We start from the raw sequence: 13,498 nt of genomic DNA, 5'->3' as shown, positions 1-13,498 counted from the left end.
CAAGGGACCCCTTTACCAGTTTACTGTGGAAAGGTGACAGTTCTTCTGCTCCCCACCCCTGGACAACTCAGCTGCCCAAAGTAAGCAGTATATAAACTCTAATTTCTAGCTACACTTCTGGCTCCCATCCAACAATTGACTAGCAATAATTGATTGAAAATTCTTCCAATAAACTACAAATCGCCCTCAACTTAAAAAAATAAAAATAAAATCCAACAAAAACGGTTTTTATATAGTACCTTTTTAGTAAACGTTTCCTATGGATTTGATGTATGTTTGGAAAGAAAACAGACATCTAAAGTGTCCTGGGATCCCTAAAATCCAGGGTGCTCTGGTATGAAAATAGAGACTTGGAGAAGGGAAGCTGATAGCCGGTCAACCTATCCTTTCCCAATAGCTGGGCGGGCATACCAAGTTGTCTAAGTGTCCATTATATAGTGCCCTTGCATCTCCAAAACCGAGGGAACAAGTGTCTACCAGATTTCCCACCTCCTTCTTCTACCTTTTCCCTACTCTTGGAAGTTCACTGGAACCCCCCCCCCCCCCCCCCCCCCCCAAGGCCAGCAAGCAAGAAGCTAATCCATAATTCCATTAGAGAGCTCCAAGGGTTTAGAACAGGAGTCTTCAAATTATGGCCCATGGGTCATATATAACCTGCTACAAGACTTTATCAGCCCCCGAGCTAGGCTGAGTGGTGTATCCTTAGTAAACACAGATTGAAAATTAGGATCAGGCACAGGCTGTATATGGTCTCTGCCTCTGATGTAATTCAATTACAGAGCTCCAAGGGTTTAGAGATAGGGTCTCCAAAATACGGCCCATGGGCCACATCTGGCCTACAAGTTTTTATCATGCCCCCAGCTAGGGTCAGTGGTGTATTTCAGTGAGCACAGATTGAAAATTAGGGTCAGCAGAGGCTGTCTATAGTCTCCACCTCTGATGTGAGAGGGGTGGGGACCCTGATGTAAAGGGGGACTCTGATAGGGGACTTCTGATGTAAGAGTGGGCTTTAATGGGGACCCTGATGTATGGGGGAGATTTTAATGTAAGGGACACTCTGATAAAGGACTTAATAGGAAATAGGGACTGAAGGGGATATTTGTTGGCCTGAAAATATTTGTAAAATATATGATGTGGCCCTCATACTGAAAAGTTTGGAGACCCCTAGTTTACAGAATGTATACAGGGGGTCAGATGTGGACATGGAGGCACCTACTATTCATAGCAAGTAAAACTGTAAGGACATTCCTCTGAGGTTTGGTGTACAGTCCGATAAAGAGGCAGGAGATGGTCAGCTAGCCATTGACTTTCTATTTCCAATCAGTACTCAGGTTTCAGGGGGGCTCCCTCTCTAGAAACTACCTACATATTAATGGTGTTAAGACCTTGAAAATTGAAAGCCCTTTGAAAGCCTAAAACAATAAGTAATACAGTATATAACAATAATACAATATAAGTTAAGTCAGGTAGGTAAGTGAACGTTTAATGATAGGTAGAACATTCCAGTTTTAATTCTGTTTTGTTGTTATCTTTATTGCTTCCCCTTTTTCTTCTTGGGACGAGATTTTCTCTTGGTCTTGGATTCTACAATCTGTTGAGATTGTCTCTTCAGTGCGGCTCTGGTCACTACATCACCTTCATCCTCTCCACTGTCTTCTTCCTCTGTTGATAATGGGGATAAGACATAGATCAGTATTGGGTGTTTGTTTCATATTACACCAAAGATGTCTTAGCCCCTTGTACACACGGTCGGAGATTTCGACAACCAAATCCGTCGGATTTTGTCCGTTGGACCTTGTCCGAAACTGTTGCATACACACGGTCGGACTAAGTTGTCGAAAAATCCGATCATTCAGAACGTGATGACGTAATTTCGTTACGACGGGACTACATTCAGGCTAGTAGCCAATAGCTTTGATGTAGGAATTTGATCTGAGCATGCGTGGCACTTGGTCCGCTAAAAATTCTCTACACATGATCGGAGTATGTCCGATTGAACCAGTTGGTCGGGAAATATTTCCAACAAGTTGGAAAATTGGGTCCGACGGATATTCCGACAGAATCAGTCCGATGCATACCACACACAGTCGGATTATCCGACAACACGGTCCGATAGGACACATTCCGACGGATTCTCCGACCGTGTGTACAAGGGCTTGGAAATATTTGCATACCCCTTGCTCAGATCAAATTCCTACATCAAAGCTATTGGCTACATCAAAGCTATTGGCTACTAGCCTGAACGTAGTCCCATCGTAACGAAATTATGTCATCACGTTCTGAATGATCGGATTTTTCGACAACTTAGTCCGACTGTGTGTATGCAACAGTTTCGAACAAGATCCGACGGACAAAATCCGACGGACAAAATCAGACGGATTTGGTTGTCGAAATCTCAGATCGTGTGTACAGGGGCTTAAGCATGTATGTCGGGGCGACATTGGCCGGTTCAATAAAAACCGGTGGACATTTGGCCCATGTGTAAGGCACTCTGTCCGACAGAAGCCAACCACTTGGCCGGCCTCTGCCGAATGAGCATGCTGGAAAACCAGCAGCCGACCGGCTCCCAATCAGCACTCTCAGCCAATGATCAGAGTGTTCTAGCAGGGGTGTGTGTGTGTGTGTGCGTGTGTGTGTCAGAACACAACTGCTCAGTAAGGAGATCGCTATACCAACGTCGGATCATTAGTACAGCGGCTGCGGCTGGAGATGTCAGTTTTATTTCATTCAAACCACTGGGTTGAAAGAAAAAAACTAGCAGTGTGTGCCAGGAATTACTCTGGTGATCAGTAGCAGCTGTCCACAACTTGCGTGGCAAAGCTCAGTAAATTGTCTGATAGCTATTAAAGATTAACAGGAACATCTAAAATCAGGGGACTGCTAATGCAACCATGGAAGCACTGCAACTCTGCTAAAGTGTAAAAGTCCACTTTATATACCTTTTAACCCCAAGGTTTATAAAATCTGCTGTGCTGATACTCAGCAGCCTTTTCGTAGTGTTGTTTAAGAGAACTACAAAAAGACTGTTTCTGGAATCTGGGAATATACGTTGCATTTGTTTGCCTTACCAAGGAAGAAGCACAGTATATCCAAAATGAAAAAGTGGCAGGGTGGAGTTTGAGTTGATACGGGAGGGCAAATACTGGGTAAAGTTGGCCATACATGGATCAGAATTCAATATTCGTATTTCGATCCATGTATGGGCTTATTGGTTGTGCAAAAGTCCATCCATCGATCAACATACAACTAGCCTGTTGTTTTTTTCCCAAGTGATTAGTTCCGCCGTCTATAGCCAGCAACACTGACCATTGTATTCTGAGGGAGGGATCCCCAAGTCGGAATACAAAAGCTCAGCGAGAGTGATTCCTCCATCCACATTAAATGTGTGGATTGGGGAATCGGTTCATTTTTTTCGTTCAACTCATTGGTTGAAACGAAAAAAATAAATGAATCAAGTATGGCCTGTCTAAGATCAACAATGGATGGATGCCAGTGGATTGACTCACAGACATCTTATTTGTAATGTAGACCTCGGTGGCAATATTTGTCCATCTAGGGTCCTACATTTTCTCACTACCTCTGGGGTAAAATAACAGGTCTCATTTTTCCTGCTCGATTCTCCAATTTCCCTTAGAGGAAGTTCAACGGGAGGAATGAGACTCCCTACATGGCTTAAAAGTGGCTGAACAGCGGGGATGAGCCCCGATGGGAAGATCTCATTGCTGATTTTCTAAAGATACAGCAGCATGATCCCATACCGGACTTATCTATTGTGAGAGACCTATGACTTTCTAGTCTGTTTACTCTGGATAGGGGAAGATACGGTGATAAAACTCTCATTCATTTCTCCTTACCTTCAAAGGAATCCTGCTTAGTGGAAGCTGGAAGTGAGATACGCACGTTGTAGGCTGGAAGCTTGCCCTCTATCTTGGCCTGGAACTGGTGTTAAAACATAGACTCAGTAAGAGATAATGAGGTTGTCTTAATTTAGTCTTATTTTTTATTAATAATAATAATAATAATAAACTACAATCATAAATTAAAATAATAATAATAAATTGTCTTATGTTGTCAATTCTCAACATTATATTCAACAGAACTTTACAAAGAACCCTGAGCCCTCGCATTAGTCCATGCCCACTAAAGAGCTTACTAACATGCATATGATGAATAGACAGGTTAGCCAACTGCCTGAGTAATACTGTGAATCTACCATACTGCCTTCATTGATGTCATGTGAAAAAAACCCAGTATATGTATGCAAATGAAGCTGTTCCCAGACTAGACACAATAAAGTATTTACATAATCTGAATGAGCAGGGAAAAAAAAAACATTTTAAAACAAGCCCTCATTCACCTCTATAGCTATAGGCATCTTGGAGAAATTGATTTTTAAAGTTCACAACACAGGCACTAAAAACGTTTTCCTATTTCTATTGCTTCAGAATCTTGGCAGCATGTCAGCTTTCTAATGTCCGCCACAATTATAACTCCAAGAGGCGCTGGAACCCCAATACTTATTTGTTCAAGAAGGTAAGGTGAACACAATTTTTTGATAAGCACATTGGTTCTGGTAAGGCTGCTGACATAAAACAGGGCTCCATCTCAGGGGGTACCCAGAATGTGACTCAAATGAAATGGAACAACAGTTGCGGCAGACCATCTGATGAATGAGTTCATATTGCTTTAATGGTTCAGAGTACCATCACATAAAACTTCCAAAATATTTGGGGGGGGGGGGGGCAAAGCACTGCCCCTTCATCAGGGCTACAAATATGAACATAAAAATTATAAATATCCCCTTAAATAAAGTAGACATAAAAGATACAAATATATACTGTATTTCTTGCTCCATTCACTTCTAATGTAAACATGCAGAAGGTGTTTTGATGTTTGAAGATGAATTACTTCAAAATACAAGCAGCTAGAGAGGTCAGTAAGGGCCTATTTTAAAGCTTTTTTTTACTGCTTTCCAAGAATATGTAAATAGGTTAAAGTGGAACATCACACAAAAAGTAAAAACCTCCATTCCCCAGCCTGTAACTGAGTTATGGGTTTGTTTTGGGGAGGGGGGGAGGGACGTACCAATTTCTATCAGTCGCTGCTCCCACCTCCTCAATTCTCACCTAGGCAGGGATGACGTCCCTTGCCTTGCCATCTTCACTGCAAGACTATTCACAAAGCAGTGAGAAAGCTCGTGCATGCGCAGTGGGGAGCTGGATGCGGTTCCTCAGGAAGCCACAGCCAACACCCATATTGAAAATAGCTGCGCTCAGTTAGAAAAACCAGAGAGAACAAAAGGGTTGATGGCACTCTGGTGAAATAAGGAATCTTGCAAATTTTTATTGTATGTATAACATGTCAAAACAACGTCACAGCTCCAAATGGATAGGGAACAGCAGTTAACACGTTTTGCGCAATCTGCACTTAGTTATGACTAAGCGCAAGTTGCATAAAAAGTCAGCACTGGAGGAAAAATCTGGAAGGAATAGATGGAGGGACAACATGACTGGGTTAAAAGGGGAGTGGTGGACTAGTGTGGAGAGTTGGTAAAGTTTGTAAGATGCGGGAAGGAGGGGTACTGACCTGATTGGTGAAGGGGACCATAAGGGGTTGTAGGCAGGGCGGTCCCAAGAAAGTTTCAATAGGAAGACGGCAGACATCAGGGAATCTTGTGAACGGTGGTATAGGGCAATGAAATGGGATGACCCTGCCTATACCAGTGTCCTCTGCCCCTTCACATCACATTCCCCCCCCCCCCCACACACACACACACACACACACAGTGGTGTCTTCTGCCCCCCCCCCCCCTTTTCCCCTAAGCAGTAACCTCTGGCCCCCTTTCCCTTTTCCACAGTGGAGACCAGGAGACAGCACAGTTCTAGACAGAGGTGGGGAGCTGGCAGAGGGACTTTTCATATTAGCAAGCTGGTGATTGGTTGCTTATGACCACCCTGTGTCCTAGCAACCAATCACCTGCCGTTTAACATAAAAAGTTCATTTGGCCAGCTTCTCCCACCCTCCGTCCTAAGCTGTGCTGCCTCACGGTCTCCGCTGTTTACTGATGACAGCAGTGGAGGAAGAGAGAAAGACCGGGACATAGAAAGTGTGCCGGAGCCACGGAAGAGGCTTGAGGCTGGGGGGAGAGACAAGGACCAGCACCTAGAGGGTGGGGGTTGGCACCTGTTCGCGATCCACCTTTCACCTGCCCGCGGTCGATGGGTGGACCGTGATCGGGGGGTTGCTGACCCCCTCTTTACACAGAGATGCAGCTCTAAGAGATCTTTTACTAATATGAACGAACAAGCAACAGTGTTGGTTCATTCAGAATAGTGACAGGGGGGCATATAGAGGTGTGTTTTGGGGACAACAGAGCCACCAATCAAAATGGGATCAAGTGTTACATGCGATTGGTCCACTGGAGAGTTATATAAAATATTAAAAAAAATTAACCATGGTTCTCCTTTAAGTCAACAGTCTTTATAGCTTCCCAAAAGACCAATAACATGCTTTAGCCACAGTTAGCAGATTACCAGTCCAGGCCTAACCACAACGACAAAGCAACATTAGGAATTGAGAAAATTAAGAAATGGGGGTAATTCAATATAACAGAGAAGGTGCACAGCAAATATGTTATTGGTAAAAAGAGATCTGAACCTTGTGAGCTGCAGCCAGGAAACCCCCCATTTTCCAGGACACTTACCTCCTCTTCTTCCATCTGTTTGAGGACGGCTACAACATCCTGGCCATCCAGCTCTTCTAAGAGTTTCTGCAGCTTCTTCTCTGTGGTTTCCAGGAGGTCCAGTGTGTACTCATCGGACTGAGGAGATAGGTCCCTGGCGGGGAAATGACTCCTAGACTGGGAGATGACAGAGAAGGAGATGATATAATTACAGAACTCTTGATTCTCATGTAATGTAACCTAACTGTGAATAGGAAAGATATTTAGGGCTTTAGGATGAAGACTTATAGCTGAACTCCAGGCAGATAGAAGACTCAAATGAATGCAGCTCTGTGTTCATTATTACATCATTAAATGTGTTTTTTTAAATGCAAGCAGTCTAAACACATCAGGTTGGTGCTTCTCCTTTCACAGGCTGGAGGAGGAAGAAAAACTGTAAGGGCTAGTTTACACTTGCTTCAAAACATGGCTTCGGACAGGCATTGTTAAAGCTCTCTGAACGCCAGTCAAAGCTCCTGTCACTAAATAAAATGGTTCGATTACAGTCCTGTTTACACCTTGCTTTTGCTTGGTGCTTTGGTGGAGCTTCGATGGGGGTTCAGTGGGGCTTTGGTGGGACTTCAGTGGGGCGTTCCTGGAGCTTCAATGGGGCTTCAATTAGGCTTTGGTGGGGCTTCACTGGAGCTTCGATGGGGCTTCAATGAGGCTTTGGTGGGACTTCAGTGGGGCTTTGCTGGAGCTTCGATGGTGCTTCGATGAGGCATTGGTGGGGCTTCAATCAAGCTTTGCCATATACTTCTGTGAAGGCTTTGAAGACACTTAGAAGCACCACTAAAGCGACATGGGGCATCATTTTTGAAGTGAAGCCGAAGCAAAGCAAAGCAAAAGCAAAGTTGTAAAAAGGACTGTAAGGTAACATTATTATTTAGTGACAGGAGCTTTGACTAGTGTTCAGAGAGCTTTAACAAAGCCTGTCCGAAGCCTTGTTTTGAAGCAAGTGTAAACTAGCCGTTAATGTTTGCTGAAGCCGAAGCAAGTGTAAATGAGCCCTAAAGCCGCGTACACACGGGCGGACTGTCTGTCCAACTTAGTCCGCCGAAACACATTTCAGCGGACAGTCCGCTCGTGTGTGGGCTTCAGCGGACTTTTTCAGCGGACAGTCTGGCGGACTAAGTATTTCGGAATTTCCGTAATATTGTCCGTCCAACTTTGGTTTCAGCGGACAGTCCGCTCGTGAGTAGGCTAGATGGACGGACTAAGTATGGCGCATGCTCAGAAAGGATTTACACGGCGGAAGGTTGCATTGCTGTGTATTGGACGTCCTATTTCTAGTCCCGTCGTACGTGCTGTACACGTCATCGCGCAAGCTTTCAACGGACTGTTTGTTCATCGTGTGTGGTCAAGTCCGTTCATTCGAAAGTAGGACGGACTGTCCGTCGGATTGTCTGACGGACTTAGTTGGCCAGACAGTCCGCCCGTGTGTACGCGGCTTAAGTGTTATTGAACTGCCAGGGCTGTGCTGTGTGGCAGAGCTGTGTTAATCTCAGAACTACATGTAAACCTTCTTTGCTGCAGACCACCCCCCCCCCCCCCCCCCACAAATCTACTTTTATTTATCTGAGCCCATCAGTTCCAGTGATGTGCAAGAGTGCAGCAGCTCCAGTCACTGGCTCCCGCTGCTGTCAATCAAATCCAGTTAAACGGGAGGATGGGGGGGCCATGTCCTGCTGTCTGTGTCATTGGGCACAGCAGCAGGACTCGGTAGCGCACCCGTACGGGTGCCCCAATGGAAAGCTGCTTTCTGTGGGGGCACCCAATGAAAGGGGGGAGCCAGGAGCGCCATGTTTACAAACATGTATACCAGGTTTGTAATTTTTATTTTAAAAGGAAGCAAACCTTTAAAATCTATTTAAGTTCATCTTAAACCCCTTTACAACTGCCTAACACATACATGCAATGGCAAAAGGGTGGGCTTTACCGCCCACACACGGCGCACACTTGTGTCGTCGGGCAGCCAATATCCCTGTTTTGAGAGCATGTGTGCACTGTGTGCTCCTTGCACAGAGACCGAGCTGTGAAAGACAGTTCTTGGTCCATTGTGACAGTCATGTAGACAAACATAAAACATCGTATCACTGATATCATCCAACATGACATGTAATGAACTGGTGCAGATCATATAAAACAGCTTCTCAGGCTAATATGTGCTACAAAAAAATGGCAAATGATCGCACTCAGGCCTCAATGATTAAAAGGTTGGTGAACCCATTTGACTAATTCTGTGCCAGACCCTCTATTAGAGCCTGGCCTAGCACACTGTGTAAAGCATTTCTAAAAACTAACACTGTAAATACCGATTTTCAGCTGTCTTCAGGCCGCTCACATGACTCGCGGCCGCTTTACAGCTCCGATGGATTGCTTCTGCGGAAGGGGACATGATCTCCCTCTTAGCGGGGAGATCACGTGGCCGCTCGGCTCCACCCGCAGAAGCCCTGTCTCGTAGCTGTAAAGCGGCCGTGAGTCACGTGACTGGCCGGAAAAAACAGCTGAAAAGCGGCATTTACACTGCTAGTCTTTTTTAAAATACTTTACACAGTGTGGTATGCCAGCCTCTAATAGAGGGGCTGGCAGTGACAATTGCAGAGCAGGGCAGCGTATGACGGAGGGACGCACTTTGACCACAGTGATCAGAGTGGAGCAGCCCTGGTTATCGTGGTCTGTTTAGAGAGGGCATACAGGAAGTAACAGATTCAGGTTTTTTTTTTGTTTTTTTTTACAGTTTAGAGGGGGGCAGATTACACAAGCACTGTGCTGTGTAATATGCTTTAAGGGACCAGGATATGAATTTAAGTCCACTAGAGCAGTGGTCATCAACTCTGTCCTCAAGGCTCACTAACAGGCCAGGTCTGCAAGATAACTGAAATACATCACAGGTGATATCATTTGCTGCTCAGTGATTGCAGTATTCTAGCCTGCATATCACCAAGGTAATACATAAAACCTGGCCTGTTAGTGGACCCTGAGGACAGGGTTGATGACCACTGCACTAGGGGACAAAACGCATCTGAGAGATTCTCCTGCAGCTGGAGAGCAAAGCTGAAGCCATCTTACACGACTTGGTTCGGTTTTGGACAAGGTGAGCCTGCGTCCTAAAATGCGATCAGTTGTCATTTTTCTGTAGCACTATGCCAGCCAATCACTGTGGTCACGTGATCGACTGATCTTTCATGCCCCCTGCTGTTCAGAACTTTCTAAAGAGATGCCGGATTGGACAGGAAAGGGTTATGAGTCTATCAACTGTATAGTTACCAAATAAACATTAGATTTTTGTTATTGTGCCTGTGCTATTATACATTTACAGTGCCTTGCGAAAGTATTCGGCCCCCTTGAACTTTTCAACCTTTTGCCACATTTCAGGCTTCAAACATAAAGATATAAAATTTTTATTTTTTGTGAAGCATCACCAACAAGTGGGACACAATTGTGAAGTGGAACGAAATCTATTGGATAATTTAAACTTTTTTAGCAAATAAAAAACTGAAAAGTGGTGCGTGCAAAATTATTCGGCCCCTTTACTTTCAGTGCAGCAAACTCACTCCAGAAGTTCAGCGAGGATCTCTGAATGATCCAATGTTGTCCTAAATGACTGATGGTGATAAATAGAATCCACCTGTGTGTAATCAAGTCTCTGTATAAATGCACCTGCTCTGTGATAGTCTCAGGGTTCTGTTGAAAGCGCAGAGAGCATCATGAAGACCAAGGAACACACCAGGCAGGTCCGTAATACTGTTGTGGAGAAGTTTAAAGCCGGATTTGGATACAAAAAGATTTCCTAAGCTTTAAACATCCCAAGGAGCACTGTGCAAGCAATCATTTTGAAATGGAAGGAGTATCAGACCACTGCAAATCTACCAAGACCTGGCCGTCCCTCTAAACTTTCAGCTCAGACAAGGAGAAGACTGATCAGAGATGCAGCCAAGAGGCCCATGATCACTCTGGATGAACTGCAGAGAACTACAGCTGAGGTGGGAGAGTCTGTCCATAGGACAACAATCAGTCGTACACTGCACAAATCTGGCCTTTATGGAGGAGTGGCAAGAAGAAAGCCATTTCTCAAAGATATCCATAAAAAGTCTCGTCTAAAGTTTGCCACAAGCCACCTGGGAGACACACCAAACATGTGAAAGAAGGTGCTCTGGTTAGATGAAACCAAAATCAAACTTTTTGCCCACAATGCAAAACGATATGTTTGGTGTAAAAGCAACACAGCTCATCACCCTCAACACACCATCCCCACTGTCAAACATGGTGGTGGCAGCATCATGGTTTGGGCCTGCTTTTCTTCAGCAGGGACAGGGAAGATGGTTAAAATTGAGGGGAAGATGGATGCAGCCAAATACAGGACCATTCTGGATGAAAACCTGTTGGAGTCTGCAAAAGACCTGAAACTGGGACGGAGATTTATCTTCCAACAAGGCAATGATCCCAAACATACAGCAATACCTACAAAGGAATGGTTCACAAATAAACGTATCCAGGTGTTAGAATGGCCAAGTCAAAGTCCAGACCTGAATCCAATCGAGAATCTGTGGAAAGAGCTGAAAACTGCTGTTCACAAACGCTCTCCATCCAACCTCACTGAGCTCGAGCTGTTTTGCAAGGAAGAATGGGCAAGAATTTCAGTCTCTCGATGTGCAAAACTGATAGAAACATACCCCAAGCGACTTGCAGCTGTAATCGCAGCAAAAGGTGGCTCTACAAAGTATTAACGCAAGGGGGCCGAATAATTTTGCACGCCCCACTTTTCATTTTTTTATTAGTTAAAAAAGTTTCAAAAATCCAATAGATTTCGTTCCACTTCACAATTGTGTCCCACTTGTTGGTGATTCTTCACAAAAAAAAAAAATGTTATATCTTTATGTTTGAAGCCTGAAATGTGGCAAAAGGTTGAAAAGTTCAAGGGGGCCGAATACTTTCGCAAGGCACTGTATATAGCAACAACAGTTTGCTCAGCACTGAAATAAAGTGAGTTACAATGCAATGCAAGTCAAATGAAAATTACTGGTGAACGCTACTTGTAAAGTTATATGTAGTAACCACAGAGTACATTCATTTTAGAGCATTGTGCGATCTATAGTGATTAATTGCTCCTACATGCTACATTCTATAGCAAGCAATAGCTAATTGCTAGCAATTAATCATGGGTGGTTGCAGGATAATTTAGTAGCATAACCACAGCGATTTGTCATGTGATTTGACAGGTCAAATCGCATGACAAGTCCCACCCTGTTGTCGGCAATGAAACTGTTCAAATCGGTGCGGCAATTTGAAAAAGTCGTTTCAGCACTACTTTTGGTGATTGACTGCACAGATGTCTTCCAAGTCGCACCTGAAGTTACACTGACACACAGCTTTGAAATCGTGCGATTTCAGATGAAGTTGCACAATTTCAAAGCCGCATTCAGAGTGAACATAGACTAAAACACCAACGTGCACCCAGTCTAAAAAGGCTCTAGTTTCCCTGTAAATCTGCGGGTACCTTCTAACAGCATTTTTAGAACTTTTCTGCTTGAGCCTCAGGCCATTGTACAGACTCATGTGAAGGGCGCAGAGCCAAACTGCTGAAGTCATGTATTGTTGTGTAAGCACAAATCTAGATAAGACGATTGTCTGCTCAGAAAAACTATGACATGTAAATGTTGTCGGGCAGAGCAACTGACCTTGTGCTGTTCATACTGACCAACCACAATCTTCATTATATTGTCTAATCTGCACCAGAAACAGGACAGTATGGATCTGGTTGGTTACTATGGGCAACAAAAGACCTTTTCATTGCACCATTTTACAATGAGTTAAAAAAGTATTCATACCCCTTGAAATTTTCCACATTTTGTCATGTTACAACCAAAAACGTATATTTATTTTATTGGGATTTTATGTGATAGACCAACACAAAGCTGCACAAGTGGAATGAAAATTATAAATTTTTACAAATAAATATCTGAAAAGTGTGGCGTGCATTTGTATTCAGCCCCCTTTACTCTAAAACCCCTAACAAAAATCTAGTGGAAACAATTGCCTTCAGAAGTCACCTAATTATTAAATAGAGTCTACCTGTGTGTAATTTAATCTCAGTATAAATACAGCTGTTCTACGAAGCCCTCAGAGGTTTGTTAGAGAACCTTAGTGAACAAACAGCAAGTTCCATACACACTATTAGATTTTCTGCTGATTTTTGTCTTCAGATTTACCAAAACCATGTAGTACAAGGGCCTGCCTGATTGCATACAAATTGAAACTCCTAATGCCCCGTACACACGATCCGAAAATCGTACGGAAAATACCGCTTTCGAAGCGATCGTACGATAATCGGATCGTTAGTACAGAGCTTTCGAGAGCCGATTAGGACAGTACATCCGATATTATTCTATCGGACATGCACGGAATTTTTTTTCGGACGATGCCAAATTGTACAATTTTCGTTTAATCAGTACAGCTATCGTTCGAAAATGCAATACAAATGCATTACAACACATGACATCACTTCCAATTTTTTTTTCTGTCGTGCGGGAATTTTCGTGACTTTAGTAAACTCATCAGATTCGATCTGAGATTAGCATGCAATAAAAAACGGACGATCATTCGTCCGATAATCTCATCGTGTGTATGGGGCATAAGGTTTGACTCCATATTATGTGGTTTTGGTAAATCTGAAGGAAAAAATCAGCAGAATATCTGATAGTGTGTATGGGGCTATAGGGTTGCTCGGCCATTGATATGTACAGTACTACAGAATACAAATCTGACAGCTGCTGC

At 43.8% G+C, this 13,498-nt stretch overlaps 1 protein-coding gene across 2 annotated transcripts in view; it reads right to left on the bottom strand.

Annotated features, from left to right (window-relative positions):
• Positions 1-1,457: 1,457 nt before the first annotated feature.
• Positions 1,458-13,498, bottom strand: part of ODAD3 (outer dynein arm docking complex subunit 3) — a 66,832-nt gene continuing 54,791 nt past the window's right edge. For both annotated transcript variants that reach the window (XM_077470360.1, XM_077470359.1), the window contains 3 exons: positions 6,704-6,859; positions 3,855-3,939; positions 1,458-1,662 (listed from right to left, as the gene is read on the bottom strand). In XM_077470360.1, the coding sequence (XP_077326486.1) occupies positions 1,532-1,662; positions 3,855-3,939; positions 6,704-6,859 (372 nt within the window). In that variant the 3' untranslated portion in view covers positions 1,458-1,531. The remainder of the gene's footprint in view (positions 1,663-3,854; positions 3,940-6,703; positions 6,860-13,498) is intronic.

The sequence above is a fragment of the Lithobates pipiens genome, unplaced genomic scaffold, assembly GCF_037356315.1.
Source record: "Lithobates pipiens isolate NorthernLeopardFrog02 unplaced genomic scaffold, aLitPip1_a1.2 Scaffold_8, whole genome shotgun sequence".
Lineage (NCBI taxonomy): Eukaryota > Metazoa > Chordata > Amphibia > Anura > Ranidae > Lithobates > Lithobates pipiens.
This window is presented reverse-complemented; position numbering and strand designations above follow the sequence as displayed.